The sequence below is a fragment of the Conger conger genome, chromosome 9, assembly GCF_963514075.1.
Source record: "Conger conger chromosome 9, fConCon1.1, whole genome shotgun sequence".
In the NCBI taxonomy this organism is placed as follows: domain Eukaryota; kingdom Metazoa; phylum Chordata; class Actinopteri; order Anguilliformes; family Congridae; genus Conger; species Conger conger.
The window spans coordinates 35,211,326-35,229,858 of record NC_083768.1 but is presented as its reverse complement, the minus strand read 5'-3'; the positions used below and the strand labels follow the sequence as shown (position 1 = coordinate 35,229,858).

The 18,533-nt window shown below is 40.0% G+C and overlaps 1 protein-coding gene across 1 annotated transcript; it reads left to right on the top strand.

Annotated features, from left to right (window-relative positions):
• Window positions 1-10,354: 10,354 nt before the first annotated feature.
• Window positions 10,355-15,740, top strand: LOC133137788 (lactose-binding lectin l-2-like). The gene is made up of 6 exons (XM_061256133.1): window positions 10,355-10,454; window positions 10,793-10,867; window positions 11,991-12,088; window positions 14,648-14,770; window positions 15,342-15,453; window positions 15,541-15,740. Exons 2-6 carry the CDS (start codon window positions 10,807-10,809, stop codon window positions 15,621-15,623), a joined length of 477 nt encoding a protein of 158 aa, XP_061112117.1. The 5' UTR covers window positions 10,355-10,454; window positions 10,793-10,806; the 3' UTR covers window positions 15,624-15,740.
• Window positions 15,741-18,533: the final 2,793 nt, after the last annotated feature.

The following is an 18,533-nucleotide window of genomic DNA, read 5'->3' as shown; positions in this document are numbered from 1 at the left end:
TGAGCGGGATCCCTGGTGGAAAGCGAAATGACTCACAAGAGGCTGCCGGACCAGAGATGGAACGGTCGAAGACCCTATTCATAGCCCTAGAGAAGGATGGGAAATTGTAGCATTCGGGGGCGTCCGCATTCCCGAGCTGGCCCGACAGTAAGGTGACAACGTAAGCCACATTCGGTTGGGGAAGGTAGATGGCTGTAGTTCAAAGATGAGGGAGCACTGGGACAGAAATGACACGCAGTTCTTGGGTTCGCTGTCGTAGCGTTCGGGAGGGGGAAGATGGGGTTCTGGGTGGGACTGGGCTGGTTCCGGAGCAGGCGGCTGAGGAGGTGTGGAATCCCAGGAGTTTTCCACGGCTGTAGTCAGCACTGTTATTTGGTGTAGGAGCGAGTTCACGTGTTGATTCAGGGAGCGAATCTCATCCTCGTGGGTGTGCAGGCTCTGCCCCTGGAGTCGCAGCATCTCCAAAGCAGGGGTCGGGCTCGCTGGATCCATTCTGGCCAGATTGTTATATCAGGCACTCAGAATGAGGGATCCAATAGGGAGATCACAACGAAAGTTCTTTATTTTCTCAGGGTAGGTTGGTACAGCGAGGGTCAATAGCCAGCAAACAGTTATAGCAGGGATAAGGCAGTTCGTAAGCGATAGTCCAGGCAAAGGGTCAGATCTCCAGCAAACAGATGTTTTGAGGATAATCCTAAGAATAGTCGCGGTCACAGGCAATGGATCGAAAACAAACGGGCTAATCAAACAGAAACACAATCCAGAAACGAAAGTCGATAAACAGAAACTGGTCGAAAAACTACGGGTCAGAACAAACTCGATGATTGGGGACGAAACAGGTCAAAACGGGTATCAATACGAAAACGCTGGAGAGTATGGGTTAAACACATAACAATCTGGCAACTAACTGCACAAACAGAGGGGTTTTTATACACAGGAAACAAGAGGGAATGGGAATCAGGTTGGGAAACAATCAGGAAGTGAAACAGGTGAAACGAATGAATGAAGTGACAGGGAGACTATGGTGCACACGGAGGTTAAAAAAAAACACGGAAACGCTAACAACATAGGCAGACTACAGAACTGTAAGACGGAAATTATTAACATCTGGCATTATCACTCAGGGCTGGTCAGCTTGCTGGCTTCCTCTGGTATTGTGGAATATGTGGCTGTAAAGTAATTGAACCCAGGAGCATGCACCATTAACCCCCACTATCTCCGCACCCATACGGGCAGGAGCCTGTGGGGGAAGACTCAGGCCTCCAGCCGTAAAACTTGTTACGACGGGGCAACATCCTTTACGGCACGGGAAGGTTTCAGAGGGCACGGCCTGTTGGGCCCATTATTCCCTTCGACCCCCCTTTCTTACTCCCTCCCTCTCAGATCTCCCTCTTCCTCAGTCACTAAACGATGTGTACAGCACTGGATGTTTCATGACAAAGTCAGTTCAGATAATATTCATGTTTGGTATTATTCTGATTGTTTCAGTGCGACTGGTGCAATGGTTTTATTTCTGCAACAGCAAACCCTGGACATCATAACCAACCAGGAACCAGGGAGAAACTGTGTGGAGCTCTGCCCCAGTGAAAGCCATGTGCCTCAACCCCCCTGCGTTTCCTGGGGAGGCATGGCTCCAAATTCCAGATGGGTGACCCATTTTTAGGGTTAACATCAAAGGCCAGATTTTGGATTTAAGGACAGTAAACTAAGCAATCTGGGAGGATGCAATCAGTCTCTCCCGTGCACACCGTGCACGTAATTTCTACGTACAGGGTGTCTGTAGCCAGACTCCCGTATGTAGCTTTTATTACCAGGTATGACTTTTAAGATATTAAAAGTATATATATTTATATTGTATTTGGAACTAGTATGTAATTATGTGTATGTAAACTGCTGTTAAAATAAAATTGTTAAAACTTTATCTGTTTGGTTTTCCTTACTGACACTTAATGTTATACAGGGAATGCTTGGTTTACCCCCTCGAACTGGTCTAGGAAGGATGATGATTATTTCCACTTACTGTATCATGGCGTATAGCACCCGTAGACCTATGTTGGTAAATCCCTCGCCTCCTCATGGTAGTTCATTCATGTCGAGCACAGCCGTAGCTATGTTGGTCTGCTTGGGTCCCTAGGCTGTAAACAGATATACCCGAGAGTAGCTATTCCTGCGACCTCTGTAATGACTACAGATAGCTAGTCAGTTCGTGAGACGTGCACATAATTTATTTATTGGCTGATCTAGAATCTCCGCATAGGGGCCACTAATTTTTAACCCTATTAGTATTCTTTCAGCAACACCAGAAGGACGAGCACGCTGATACCTTCAGCCCTCGCTAAATTCCGTCGTTGGGTTAGCGTGGGGTTTTACAGAACATAAAAAAACACAAAACCTAACACAGACTAATCTTGTCTCACACTGAGGCATGCTCAGGTACAACTGTGTAAACTTGGAAATACAGTGTTACTTATGAGTTGGGTGTAAATAAGCTGGAAATGAAGAGAAAAGAAGGGAGGATCTCCGAGGCCCAGTTAGGGAAGGATGCATGAGGTTCCAAACGTGAAATACAACTGGTAAGTTGACGACCTCGGAATTCTTCACAGAAAATCAAACGGAAATCAAAGTTAGTGCGAACACTGTTGCATCCCAGGCGCAGTTTCTGAGCGGAACGGAAACAGCAGCACAGCAATCCCATTCATAGGTGAAGGCTTGAGGCCCGGGACTTACCAAAAACAGTTAACCAAAATTTAGGTCAAAAGAAGAAAAAGTTAAAAGTAGAAGGGCGAACCCCTGGGGTTGTCTACCTGGCTGAGTTGGGGGATTTTTAAGCTGCTATTGGTTGCTCGGAGTACAAGCCTTCGTATCATAACTCAGGTTAAGGTGAGCTGATTAAATAATGATTAACATTGTGGGCTAACAAACACAGGAATGAGGTGTGACAAGATAATCACAGGCACTGGTGTAAAACCACTCATAAAATCTGAACATAATAGGAGGGATAACTCCACCCAAGCTGACGTAACACAAAACAGCACTAATACGTCCTTTGAAATTAATTTTTTAAAGTGAGCACATTGAACACACTAAAGGCTACATGTCTTCATTGTTGATGTAAAATGACATGCTTTACTTTTATTTGCAAGAAATGCAGAGGATAAAAAGGGGGAAAGAAACCATTTTGTCCATAACAATATATTTCCTAAATATAGCCTACGCCTTGACGATTTTGATTGTCATCTCCACCCTGGCTTCTGTCTTGCTATGAACCAATTTTGAATGTGCTTGTTGTTCAGCATCAGGGGCAGGGTAAAGCATCATCAGAAAGGCTAGTGTTGGGGGAAAATGCCCTTTTTAACATTTTTTAACATCTGATGAAACAGATCCCAGGGAACACAGAGGTTTTCTTCCTTCTTCAGGGAAAACTGTTCGATATGGGAATTTGGTGCAGAGCCTCCTAGAGGCCATTCTTTTGCCTAAATCTGTTGCAATATGTCAATGTCCTGCTCACACAGGCCAGCCAGATGCTATCTCTCAAGGAAATTTTGCTGCGAAGGCCACTGCCTCAGCCCCTCCCAACACAACTCTTAGTGTGCACACACAGGCAAATTGTAAATGGGACGGCACCTGCACCAATGGGGTCAGGCTAGGCCCCATGGTTAAACCATATTCACCACGCTATTTGTTTCCCTACTATGCTGAATTGACACATGGACAGGATCATGTGTCAAAAGGGGGAATGGTATCTTTAATTTCATTGGGACACAACTCACTGGGACACGAGTGGGTTCTCAACTTCCCTAAATTTTAGTCAAAAATGTGTTATTTGTGCTGTAAATAATGTTACCCCTCTGGGTTGATGCTGGACAAGCACCTGACAGACACTCAAATGGTAAGTTACTGTGTTCAGCAAACCAATGTTTTGAGATCAATTAATGTTTAATTGTACACTTTCTACTTCACAGTCAAACATGACTGTCTAACAAATAAACATCAGGTGAGACGCATGAAAGGGTGATAGCACAATAACGAGGGGGAAATGAAAATGCGGACTGGATTCACAAAGACACACCTGTAATACAAACGGCTCCGGACTAGAGAGTAGACAATTGCAGAGAATCAGGAGATGCAGAGATACGGAGAGACAGGTACGAATACTTCGCTGAAACTAAGCAAGTAATCAGTGATAAAATAGCGAGGCGGAGTTACAGAACAGAATTGAAACTGGAGATGCGTTAGTAAGATAGTTAAGTTATTTAAATTACAAATACCCAAAATTAGTGAATGTTAGTTTGTTAGTTTGACAAACATATTAGTGTGTTAGTATAATTAGTACTGTACAACTTCTATGTTAGTTGGGATTCGTATATTAGTGCTATGTACAAACATGAAATGGAGAGAAAACAGGAAGTAAGGAATGCAAGATTGGAAGGAAGGTTGAACCCCGGGACTACCGTAAACACCCGCATAGTGGGGCACGCAGACAGGGGAGTGACTGGGCTAGTAAACATTCAGACTCAGACATCACAGGGGAAGACGAGTGCAAAGACTAATGAATATAAACAGAACCAGACATGAATATGAAAAGTAATAATTTACAAGAATAATGATAATAAACAATGATGAACTAACACAGGACAGGACAGGTCTAAAAACATCATTCATTGATGTTTTGGAGATGCTACCAATCATCTCGGGATACTATTTAAGATCAATGGCACAATGAATGCAGTCTTGGTCGTAGGTATATTGTAAATTGAAATGATTAACCCTCCTATGATGTTTGAGGTCAGTTTGACCCCATTTAGTGATTGACATCTCTTAAAAATCAGTGAACATATTGAAACTGTATAGTTCTTCTAATTTTCTCATTTGTTGGGATTGAGTGGTAAACATGCAATACACATACTGCTATGCGAATTTCTGTACCAAATTTGCATACAAATGTCTTGTGTGGGGTTCTTTTTGACCCCTTATAACTGTATAAAATGTAGGAAAATATACAACCATTTTAATTTTTATCTCAGATTTCTTTGAGGATGATTCTGGTGGCACACTAGTCCTGTTCGAGATTTCACCACTCCAGGTGTCCACTTTTCCACCATCCGATAATTACGAACAACGACCGCTTCACCTACCGGAAACTCTCTTGTCTTTCAGTGCGCTGCACTGCGCAGGCGTGGGCCTCCTGATCCTGTGCTACCACAGACACAACAGTCGGCTTAAGTAAGTCCAAATGAGAGCACACCTTGCGGCGTAAAAATAACATAGCCGGAGATTCTTTCCTATGGTATTCCTATACGACAGGAGAAAGATGTCCAACCTCTGCTGCACTGAAGTCGACCCTTTTGATGACTTCATGGCACCTTTGAACATTTGCACAAAGCGTTCCGCCAGCCCATTCGTGGGCTTCAGAAACTTCCGAAACGCGGCCGATACAAATTGGGGGCCAATGTCACTGACCAGGACATCAGGAATGCCCCAACGGCTGAACAGGCCCCGCAGCACCTGAATGGTTAATGGCGGTGGTAGTACTGTCCATCAGGAAGACTTCTGGCCACTTAGAGTGAGCATTCACGACTATAAGGTACATGTTGTAAGCCAGTCAGAAGTAACATTTGGTCTCATGCTCTGGTCAGCTTGCTGAGGGGCCTGAGAGCTGGGGTTTCTGGTCAATGTTGTTTAGACTACCTTTTGGGGAGTTCGGGGCAAAGATAAGGGAAAGATGTACGAGTGGTCCAAGGGCAGTTGGGTCATGGGAAAATAATCCTCCAGAACATTGGTGACCTCCCTGTGACCCCATACCTGGTCACTTCCAAGGGGGAAGACTCCAGACAAGGCCACAGTGCCCTCATTTGGGCACTGCTGTAAAACCCCACGCTAACCCAACAACGGAATTTAGCGAGGGCTGAAGGTATCAGCGTGCTTGTCCTTCTGGTGTTGCTGAAAGAATACCAATAGGGTTAAAAATTAGTGGCCCCTATGCGGAGATTCTAGATCAGCCAATAAATAAACCACGATACAAAGACAGGAGTACCACTCTGCCTTCCGCTCTTTACTGGTCCGGGCTGACCAATAATCTCCACAATAGGGCCAATATATTCACCTCCGTTTATCTGACTCCATTTGAATAATAATTTAGATTAGTTGTCCACATTTAGTGGATTTATAATTTTGACTTGATCGCTATAGGAATCCTGTACTGAGAAGAACTTGCTGAACAATCCTCTGCTGTGCACGTCTCACGAACTGACGAGCTATCTGTAGTCATTACAGAGGTCGCAGGAATAGCTACTCTCGGGTATATCTGTTTACAGCCTAGGGATCCAAGCGGACCAACATAGCTACGGCTGTGCTCAACATGAATGAACTACCATGTGGAGGCGCGGGATTTACCAACATAGGTCTACGGGTGCTATACGCCGTGATACAGTAAGTGGAAATAATCATCCTCCCTAGACCAGTTCGAGGGGGTAAACCAAGCATTCCCTGTATAACATTAAGTGTCAGTAAGGAAAACCAAACAGATCAAGTTTTAACAATTTATTTTACCAGGCAGGTTACATACGTAATTACACACTAGTTCCAAATACAATATAAAACATTAGAAGGAAACCAAATTACGGAGTCTTAAAACTCATACCTGGTAATAAAAGCTACATACGGGAGCCTGGCTACAGACACCCTGTACATGGAAATTACGTGCACTGTGTGCACGGGAGGCTGATTGCATTCTCCCAGATTGCTTAGTTTACTGTCCTTAAATTCAAAATCTGGCCTTTGATGTTAACCCTAAAAATGGGTCACCCATCTGGAATTTGGAGCCACGCCTCCCCAGGAAACGCAGGGGGGTTGAGGCACATGGCTTTCACTGGGGCAGAGCTCCACACAGTTTTTCCCTGGTTCCTGGTTGGTTATGATGTCCAAGGTTTGCTGTTGCAGAAATAAAACCATTGCACCAGTCGCACTGAAACAATCAGAATAATACCAAACATGAATATTATCTAAACTGACTTTGTCATGAAACATCCGATGCTTTATGCATACTTCCAGGGAAACTGAGGAATGAGGGAGATGTGAGAGGGAAGGAGTAAGGAAGGGGGTCGAAGGGAATAATGGGCCCAACAGACCGTGCCCTCTGAAACCTTCCTGTGCCGTAAAGGATGTTGCCCCGTCAGTAACGAGTTTTACGGCTGGAGGCCTGAGTCTTCCCCCACAGGCTCCTGCCCATATGGGTGCGGAGATAGTGGGGGTTAATGGTGCATGCTCCTGGGGTTAAATTACTTTACAGCCACATATTCCACAATACCAGAGGAAGCCAGCAAGCTGACCAGCCCTGAGTGATAATGCCAGATGTTAATAATTTCCGCCTTACACTGCTGTCATTACACCTAGATTAAATATTCAAAACTGCTATTAAGATTGTAAATAGACCCGGTAAAACCTTGAAAACATTGCCCATGTGATCCTTGTATTGTTGCATTAAGACTTATGTAATGGTAACAGGAATTGCATTTAAAATGGATAAGTTTCATGATTACTGCAACATAATAAAAAGGGTAATCTGTTTGGTATGGATGTGATCTGGTAAAATCAAGGAATCGGATGAGATACATTTCATACCAAATGGTGTTTAATAAACCATAGTTTCAGTAACTCAAGGGAAAACCTACACGTCCTCTCCTGGTAATCATCTAATTTTCCCTACTTAACAACCCCCAACGGTGGGGGTCTAAATTCCAGATTTGACCACCCCTCCAGGTTGATTTATGGCACTGCCGCCTGGTTTCAAACGTATGATTTGGCATAAAAGCAAGGGAGACAGACCAATCGGGGAAGATTGTATTCGACTTCCCACACAACATGTCCTGGGTATGTATGTATGTATGTATGTATGTATGTATGTGTAGCAGGGGAAGACCGTAACCGGCTTCCCGCACAGCACGTTCTATGTATGCGTAGCAACGGAAGATCGGCTTCCCATACACGACATATTCTATACTCTTTGTTTGTGTGTAGCCAACGCAGGCTAGGTATGGTGATTTACTCTATCTCTATTCTTAATTTGTGTATCTGTAATTGACTATTGGCATTCTAAAGCAACCTACCTGTCTGCGAAACTATTTTGTTTGTAACTTACGTGATCTCCATGACTCTAATTCATCTTGTACCTTTTTCAGCCTAAATTACAACTGAATACTCAGGGGGAAATGGTGGCTAAAGACCGACCGATCGGCGGCTTGGTACATTCGTGGTAGTTCTAAGTTGTGTAAGAGGCCAGCAAGTTTCTGCCCATTAAAGGATCGGTGATGCACGGCTCTTGTAATTTGGTGCGAAAGGAACCCATGGGCGTTACGGCGCTGGTTCCTGTCAAATTAGCTCTAAGGAGCCCAGATAATGCTATGCCGACCTGGGCTCGCAACTATCATGGCAGTTTTGCATGTATTGTGTTGACTGGACCCTCAGCCTCTGAGTTCTCCACCGAACTGAGATTTCAGCAATAATGCTAATCCTGGGAGCATATATTGAGTAATGGTGGCGCAGGTACGAGTCGAGTGTAATGTATATATATATACACAGATATATATATATTTCATTATTATTCAATACACTTAAATAAGGAAGAGGCCTGATTCTTAATAAATGTGGCATCTGAAATGTGATTAAGATGTTGATGGGAGTGAGGTATTAGACTAAAAGTTTAATCGGTGGGCCTCAATCAAAGGATTAGTAAACTATCTTGGGCTCCAGAATTATGAGCACTTAATAAAAATGTAGGAAAAATGCTGCATATAATAAATAACAAGGATAATGATTTATCTTTTATGCTCAAACATACAGGAAAATGAGGAACCTTTTTCAATCAGTTTACCCTATTGTTTCAATGTCTTGAATTTGGTAACCTATTTTTTTTCTGAAAATCCACAGGTGCAAGCAAATATTGCTAATTAAATCAAACAAAGTGAAATTCGCAATACAATTTTACTTAAATTTACACCCCTCACAATTTTTTTAATTATGAATCTGCCAAATAAAATACTTTTTTTTTTTTTTAAATGTAAGACTTTGGTTGATTCCATCCATAAAGCATGTTACCATACGCATATTTGAAAATAAAGCTGATGTCAATAACTATTCTTTTTTAGCTACAGCACTTTTTGTGCAGATTTATCAAGGGTGTCAATAATTCAGGAACATACCGTAGAAAGCTAATATGGTAATTCTCTACAATGTTCCTGACCTGCTGCTGCCAGAGGTGGCAAGGAGAGGGAGGGGGAAGGGAAAACAAGCCAATTTCAACACACTTTTTCCATGAGCATGTAGGGAACAATATGGAGTAATTTGCACCTTTAAAGAACCATAATATGATGTGTTAACCAAGTTTCCTTTTGGAGTGTCCACATGGCCTTTTTAGAAACCTGCCAAGACACAATGAAAAAAACAGTGCAGAATACTGATTGCCGATGGTATTGTCATCCAATTTGTCCAGTGAAGTGGCCCTATTGGATTTCTAAGCGCAGGCACCAGCATCTGTATCCATTCAAAAAACCTGTTACTATGTTTCAGTAATATTTAGAGTGATTCTGGAAATTCCTGGGGAGTACCTTTCAGCAGAGAGCAGGATCATACCCAAAATAAAAAGGGTTCAAGAATAGTCACCATTAAACTTTTGATATGACAGGCTTGTGTTAAAAAGAAGGGTGCTACAGATGGGGTTAAAAGTGGAGCACCTGTGCATGTTTAATAGCATACTTTACTCATGAGCAGAAACAAACTACTGATCAAACTACTGGTCAGTCAAATAATTAGCCCATATGCTGAACATTGACTTGGTCAACAGAAAGAAGGGCAAACAGGCGGAACACTGGTACAAATTATGGAGAAAACTTCTTCAGTGTTAATTACTTAGATGAAAACATATTTAAAGAGGTTTAACATTTAAAATTCTATTTCAGCCTTAAATGACCCACCTTTGTGGTCCTTTTAGTTTTAAATATAAATATGAAATGCAAAATGTGAAGGCAGTCTTTTTCCTCTCTGCTTACAAAAAGAATGATGACACCAGTGAGGTTAAAGGCTCTGAAAATGTAGAGCTGACGAAGTCTTTCACATTGCGTGTCTGGACCAGATGTTTACCAACATTAAGCTCACTAGAACAAACCTTTCTGTTTACATTGAATGCTGATATCCGGATTCACTATTTGTTTTCTTTCTGCCATGACAATGTGCTTCACTATGCATGTCCTCTTTCTCTGATAGTCATCATCAATTTTGTCATCATGTGGCCAATTCCTATGAAACACCAGTGTGAAACTGTTGTTTACATTATCCCTATCAAATCCCTGTATAAAGGCAGTGGAGCACTGTGAGTAGGACTGTGTTCATCAGAACAGAACTACAGATCATTCACAGCTACTTCACCCACCTGTCTATTTTCTTCAAGCTTGTATCTACAGGTAAGAGAAGAAACATGCCTTCTGGCCACATTGTCTTGTTCTGGAACTAGTCTTCTAACAAATAATAGTAACATAGTAATACTAGTAATATAGCTATCTATGTGTGCTTCACTACACTAACATTGTGGAGGAAAACATGAACAGTACATCACATTGCTCAAGACAAATGAGTCCTATACCTGTCCTCTTGGTTTAGAGTATGCCTTTTTTGTTTAATGAACTGGAAAAAAATAAGAGCTGTGTGCCCATTGTGTTCTTGCTTTTGTACTGAGCCATTAACTTTACATTATGGCTGATATTGAGATCTTTCAATCCTCTGTCTCTACTGACTCTTGAAGATCCAAGATCCATCATGGTCTCCTTCCCAATGGCAAAGCTAATTCTTGTGGCTGCTCTTTCCTGCCTAACTTTTGGTGAGTATTTATTGTATTTCACCTCAGATGGCTACCTATACACAGGTTATGATTAAGGCTGGGTTTTCTTCACAGAAAATATTGACAAAGTCACAGAGCAGTCAGGCAAATGTGTTGAAAAAAAAAAAAGAAAATGACAGAATAAAGTTAATGGATAGGCAGGTGCTTTTAATGAGAACCAGCATTCTGTTTTGCCTTTAATTTAACAGAAAGACATTAGAAATAGAGTATGCTCAAATTGCATTAATAAAAAAACGTGTTACTCTGTGTTCGATTTATTGTTTCTTTTCCTCCAACACAATTGTACATTGCTAGGTTCAGTCTTTGATGGAGCACCTCTCATCACTGAATGTTACCAACGTTGTTAAAAGGGGCTGTCATACATCTAGCCTGTGGCAATATTGTTAAAATACTACGCACAACACTGTAGACTACATTGAGTTTGAGTTATCTTCCATAAGTGGAGAGAAATCATGGAACGAAATAAAAATGGAGGAAATCACAGAATTTGCTAAAAAATGGCGAATGTCACAGAACTGGCAAAAACATTTTTGTTGGCGTGAAAAAAATAAAATATCACGGAATGTGTGATGCCCATGACAATTACCCTGTCTTAGTTGCATTATTTGCAGGTTGTATGGGTAACTCATAATGTCTGTACACTGTGTCACTGGGAGAGAAAAATCCTTTGTTTAAATAGTTAAACTAGACCATCGACAGGATAAGCATTTTCACATGAAAAGGTAAATTTAAAGGTAACTGAGGGCATTGCAACACTGTGATCATACTGTAAGACGGAAGTTATTAAAATCCAAATGTAAAACCGGTCATAAAATCTGAACATCTGCTTAAATGCATTGAAATGGGAAATCTGCTGTTTGAATACCTGCTTCATTCAAATGCATAACAATGTTGCACCACAGTCATGGTCTTATCTTGAAACCTGTGACAGAGGAACATGTTAGATGTTCCATTTTTAGAAAAAAAATAATGGAATTGAAATGTTTCTTCACATACTGCCTGTACAGGACAATACAATTTGCGGAGCTGTTCTTTTGACTTGTGTGCATGTCAATGGAAAATAATATACAGTCATTTTTTGCTTTGTGTTTGTGTCCCTCAGCACGAAAGTGTGAGAACAGCTGCCCTCCCGGCTGGAAAAGCTTTAATGAGCGCTGCTTCAAGTATATTACAAGAAGCTGCGACTGGGCCAAAGCTGAGGTAATATGTCCAACATTATTAATATCAATAATAACAGTACATTAATTAATTTCTGAAACATCAGGGGTCCTTTATAAAAGCGGGCTCAAGAAATCTTGAACATAATCGTGAAGTCTGAGATAGGTTACAGTAATGATGCTATCTGAAAGTGAGCACATTGAACACACTGTAGGCTACATGTTTTCATTGTTAATGTAAAATTATATGCTTTACTTTTATTTGCAAGAAATGCAGAGGATAAAAAGGTGGAAAGAAACCATTTTGTCCATAAATATATATTATAATATGAAAAATATGATTACCCATTCCAAATGTCACAGGCCTTGCAGGCATTGCAATCACGCCTTGATTTTGATTGTCATCTCCACCCTTGCTTCTGTCTTGCGATGAACCAAGTTTTAATGAGCTTGTTGTTCAGCATCAGGGGCAGGGAAAGGCATCATCAGAAAGGTCAAGCAGAGATAGCCTTGGTCTCCACATTTTATCAAATGGTAGGCTAAATCATAGCTTACATAATGGAAACTAAAAATGCACTTACATAACTAAAAGTAGGATCTGAAAAAAATGTATGCCCTTATGTAAGGTGGCATAGCGCCTTCATATCAATGATGTCAAATGAGGTAGGGGACGTCAAAGGAGGATGCTGTGTGAAAAGGTTAATGACTGGAGGGGAACGGAAGATTTTCACAGACATTTCAGTGATATACACATCCACCGGTACATGATGATGTCAAATATCTCTGTGGTGTGCAGATCAGGTCACAACTTTGAGTGTAGCCTAGGGCTATTATTGCAATTATACAACAGATTTACCAATACATTTATAAATAAATAAAAACTTAGTCAGTGTAACCATTTCCTAAATATGGAGCATAACTTCTCAAACAAACATCTCCAGCCTGTGTTTCCCAGAAGGTAACAGGTGCTCAAATTCCGAATGCCGAGAAAAATCTAAAACTGTGTGCACGTATACCTAGAAGAATTGATGCTGTTTTGAAGGCAAAGGGTGGTCACACCAACTATTGATTTGATTTTGATTTTTCCTCTGTTCATTCACTTCTTCTGTTCCAGCATTTCAGTAATTGATAAAAATAAACTACCACCATTTCTATTTTTGAAAGCATTCTTATTTTACAGCATTTTTTCACACCTGCACAGTACTATACATTCCGCAGTTCCTGTGAATTTTTGGGTTTCGCTTCAGAAATTGCATGGTTAATGTCACCCCACTAGATTTCAATGGGGTTGAGGTAGGGGGATTGAGATGGCCACTCCGTTAACTCAAGTTTTTGTGTGGAACCAAGATGTTGCTCGCTTACTTGTGTGTTTGGGTTCGTTTTCTTGTTGAAACACCCATTTCTGGGGCAATTGCTCTTCGGCATATGTTGTTTTTCTATTACACTACTACATCTACAAGTAAATTATTTGCCATGCAGAAATATCACTACTACTAATAACAGTGGTTCATCTGATGTTGTACTGCTATTTGTTTTTAACACAACTGTACAACTTGAAATTTAAACCTAATCCCTACTTGGTGTAAAGTAATTCCTAAAATAGCCGTTGACAGCACATCTATCTGAAAGATTGGGAAACTTCATGAATTCAGCGTGGTAGCTATTAGCTAGCTGCACATTCTCCGAGATAGCTTAAATTTGCATGATGAGACTGACATGTTGGGCACTCGTACTTTAATATTCAGCAAGCTGAAATACAGAAAATAACCAACCTTCTCTCTCAGTACAGGATTAAATTACTCCAGTCATAAAATGAAAAAATGAAAACATTGATAGCAAGTCAATTGTTAGGGACTCATACATATAAACAAAAACACAGTTAAAGCAGTCCAAATACATCTAACCAAGGCCCATCACGAATCACCTGCTAGACTAGAGGATAGGCATCCGTTGAGATAATTTAGCCATTATATTAGGCCTATTTGACACATGACATTAGCAGGGCATATGAAGCAAATAGCAGTTTGTTGTTTAAACGTGCATGATTGGTCAATACAGAAATGTCACTGTATACAGTATGACATGATTTTGGTTTATGGAACTTAGCAAAGATGTAGCATAAGAATGAAGGGTGCAACCAAACAAAGACACAAAATTAGCTTCAAACTAACTCGTTACAACATAACATTTAGTATTGACTTTACACCCTAACTTGCGATCAAACTTATGAGCAGCCTGTTTCAACAGTGTAACATATCTAAAAGATCACAGTTCAGATTATTTGCGCAATGGTAACCAAACGCAAGTGACTTTTCTTGTTTCTTGAAAATCAACTACATCTGTTCATTTTGTCTTTATTGATTGTTTTAATTTTGTGTTTTGTCAATTGTGTATGTTTTTATAGTTTTTTTATGTAAACACTGTGTTCTTGAAAAAGAAGGCACTGATCCCTTAATGTGCCTTTTTTATTATCAAAAGAACATAGTTCACCTGTGAAAATTATCAAACTGCACAGATCTCCGTGACCTGTCTGTCTCATGGTAGATACTCAATATGATACATTATAAGGCTGACAAATCTCATCTCCCTTGTCCCATTGCAGAGATACTGTGTTGGACAAGGAGGAAACCTGGCCTCAGTGCACAGCCAAGTGGAATATACATTTCTCCAGAAGCTCACTAAGACCACCCGTCCATTCTGGATAGGACTGACAGACTGTCAGAGGGTATAATGATTAATGAAGGCAGCTTTACACTCACTAGCCAGCAGTACACAACTTAAGAATCAAAGGAATCAATAAGAAACTGATACAGCCAACCCTGACACTATTACAAATTCACATTGTGCCAAATAAGACAATTTATTTCACAATGAAACAAGACATAATAACAATCCAATAAATAATAATGGAAGATTATATTTATATAATACATCTTAAGTACATAATTGTGCACTTTCTACTCCACAGTCAAACATGAGATGTTATTCTGACATTGCTGAATGCATTTTACTTGTAATTTAACAGTAGAAAAGATATTCAAGCACAAACTCAAAATATCCAAAATACCAACTTAACATCAAGACTGTACATTACAGACAAAGTAAGCTGAATTTTAAATGACAGTAGTAAGTAGTAAGCTTTAAAAAATCCATTATCTTTCTTCCATTGTCTTTCAAAATTGTTTTTGATACTTGCCATCGAAGAAGTAAAAATGTAATGTTTTAAGATAAGACTGCATTCGCACACACTAGTACTGTCTTCACCACAAGCACAAACTTTTGTCGTCCCTGTTCAGGAGGGTTTCTGGTTTTGGTCAGATGGATCTAAAATGGACTTTCGCCACTGGAATACTAGGGAGCCAAACAATTTGAAAAGAAACGAGGACTGTGTGCATGCAAACTGGTCTGGTAAGCATACACTAAGTAAACCCCGTATTACTGCTGAGTGGATTTGACTGGACTTACTGACTTTTCACTCTTGTGTTGTAACCACAGTGCAGAAAAAGTGGAATGACATCCCCTGCTCAAATCGGTACAGATTTGTCTGTGCCAAGCGTCAAGGAGAGAACTGGCGATGACAAGAAAAGCAGCTCTGACCAGTCAGAAGCATGCGTCTTTAAAGCTTTGATTTTTCATCCTTGATTACAGTTCTCTGTTACCTCTGTTCCTCAAATAAAGCCTTCCTCAGCATGTTATTCAAGTGTCAAGGTCATATTTCTCAGGTAATTTGTGGTCAGTATCACGGTCTGTTTTCACTCTCCAGCAGGAACCACCAGGTTACTGATAATATTCTCCACATACATACATACAGTGGGCACCAGAATTATTGCCACTGCGTATAATAAACAACATGGTTAATGATCTATATGTGCTATGTTGAAACTATATTGGAAAATGATATACTTTTATTTCAATACATTTACTCTCATGTTTCAATGTTTTTATTTGGTAACCTCATTTTGTCTGAAAGCCACAAGTGCCAAATTTTTTTGCACCCCTAACAATTCTTGTAAATAATATCGGAACAGAGTGAAATTTTCAATACAACTTTATTATGTGTCATTCCATCATTTCCGGCATCACGATAGTATAAAAATCCCTTTGTCAACCATCAGCATGGGAAAAGCCATGACCATCATAAGTAAAAAAAAAAAAATACATAAACGGCAAACATACCACTTAGCACTGTGAGGGCAATGAAAAAAAGGCGAAAACATGTGAAATGGTAGGCAAAATTGCCAAGAAGAGTATGCAAGTGTATATTAAGGACGGGAAGGAAGATGGTGAGGGGGGGGGGCATAAGTAACCTAAGGATCACAGTTTAAGAATTGCTGAGATTGTTTGTGTCTTGGTGTTATCAGGTCTAAAGAAAAAAAGAAAAAAACAATGGAATGCATACAAGAAAAACCTCATACCTACTGTCAAATACGTTGGTGGGTCATTGATGTTTTGGAGATGTTTTGCTACCAATCATGTAGGGACACTATTTAAGATCAATGGCACAATGAATTCAGTCTTGGTCGTAGGTAGATTGTCCAGCAGGACAATAACTCCAAGCATACATCAAAATCCACACAGAAATTATTAACCCTACTATGATGTTTGAGACCAATTTGACCCCATTTAGTGATTGACATGTCTTGTAAATCAGTTCACCTTGTTTCATATTGATACTGTATCATTTTTCCATTTTTCCATTACAATATTTTTGTGTTTATTTATAACTGTTGGGGTCAATTTCACACCAAATGTAAAACCGGTCATAAAATCTGGTTAAATGCATTGAATTGGGAAATCTGCTGTTTGAGCAACTGCTTTACTCAAACATGTTACAATGTTGCACCACAGTCATCATCTTATGTTGAGACCTGTGACAGAGGAACATGTTCAACTTTAGAACTCCCCCTTCCATTTTTACAGGACAATGCCATTTGTGGCGCAGTTTTTTGACTTGTGATATACAGTAATTTTTTGGACACCTCATGGAGTGGGCCCAAGCTGAGGTAACACAACAGTAGCAATATGTCCAATAATAATAATAATAATAATAATAATAATAATAATAATAATAATAATACATTCATCCATTCAAGATTATGTCCGAAACATCAGGGTTCCTTTCTAAAAGCAGGCTCAAGAAATCTTGAACATTTTAAGTCTGAGATAGCATCATTAGTGTAGCCCATTTCAAAGTGAGAACATTGAACACACTGTAGGCTACATGTCTTCATTGTTAATGTACAGTAACATGCTTTACGTTTAAAAAGGTGGATAGAAGCCATTTTGTCCATAAAAATAAATGTACAAACCCGTCCACCTGTTTCTTTTCAGACGTTTTGCCCCATATTTAGGAAACGGCTACACTGACGGTGATTTTAAAAATTCCTACACACAATGTAAGCATTTAATAAAAATTATCTCAACTGAAAAAAGCATGACAGTGCTCCTTTAGGAGTGATTTATCGCTCAGCCAATCACAATGCAAAGTCGAAACTAAATTACAGGATTTCAGCTTTTTTACTTCCTCAAAGCACTGGCAAACCCATGTAGAATTACAACAACAGGCCTAACTTAATTAACAGCCATCCGATAAAATAACAGGATTTCGGATTTTTTTTCACTGGCAATAGGCCTAGAAACATTGCATCTTTTTCGCTGTTTTTTGCGAAATGAAATGTCTGCCTAATTAATCTCATCAAACACTGCAAGGTAGGTTGGGTTTGTTCACATTAAATTGCGAGGTGGCAGGTCAGTTTCAGAGCATAACTTACCATAGTTACTGACAGCCTTTCGCTGAGCTCGGTGAAGCTAGCAACAATTAGACTTCCTGTACAGAAGTTCCGGTCTCAACCTCCTGTGAAATAAGAGCTGCTGAGTAACGTTAAATAATGAGAACTGCACTTCCTCACGTAATTACCATTGTTGAAATTCATTGCTGATACAACTTATAAAAGTCAGCAAGCAACTAGCTTGCTATTTGACTAGTTACTATAATGTAGGCTAAGCATAAATTGCTTGTCGGTTCAATAACAGCTCATTTGCATACCTGCTGACTGTTTGAAATTTTTTTTGCCAAATATGAAGGGGCATACATTAAATCTATGTATAATATCTATAAAATTATACATTTATTATCTAAAATCATGTTCCCAGCAATTGTTGCTGTATTTACAGTGTGGTAAAGGCATGCAATACCATTGACTGTCAATTCACGAGCAGCTCATTTGCATAGTCCATAACTCAATAACTATAAATTGTTACCATACATTTACTCTATAGACCTATATCTTTAATATTCTACAGTAGTTTCTCTGAAATCATGTTCCCAGCAATTGTTGCTGTGTTTCCAGTGTGGGGGCGGCCAAGCATTGCTATTGACTGGCAGTTGCTACCCAGCTCATTTGCATAGCTGACAACTCAAAAACTGTAAATTGTTACCAAATGAAAGGGGGTATACATTTACTCTAGAGACCCATATCTTTAATATT

What these genes read in the sequence shown, in the direction of transcription:
- LOC133137788 (XM_061256133.1), top strand. Translation starts at nt 10,807, where the DNA reads ATGGTCTCCTTCCCAATGGCAAAGCTAATTCTTGTGGCTGCTCTTTCC. An exon ending in TCTTTCCTGCCTAACTTTTG is followed by an intron (nt 10,868 to 11,990) that starts GTGAGTATTTAT and finishes TGTGTCCCTCAG; the next exon opens with CACGAAAGTGTGAGAACAGC. An exon ending in TGTGCATGCAAACTGGTCTG is followed by an intron (nt 15,454 to 15,540) that starts GTAAGCATACAC and finishes TTGTAACCACAG; the next exon opens with TGCAGAAAAAGTGGAATGAC.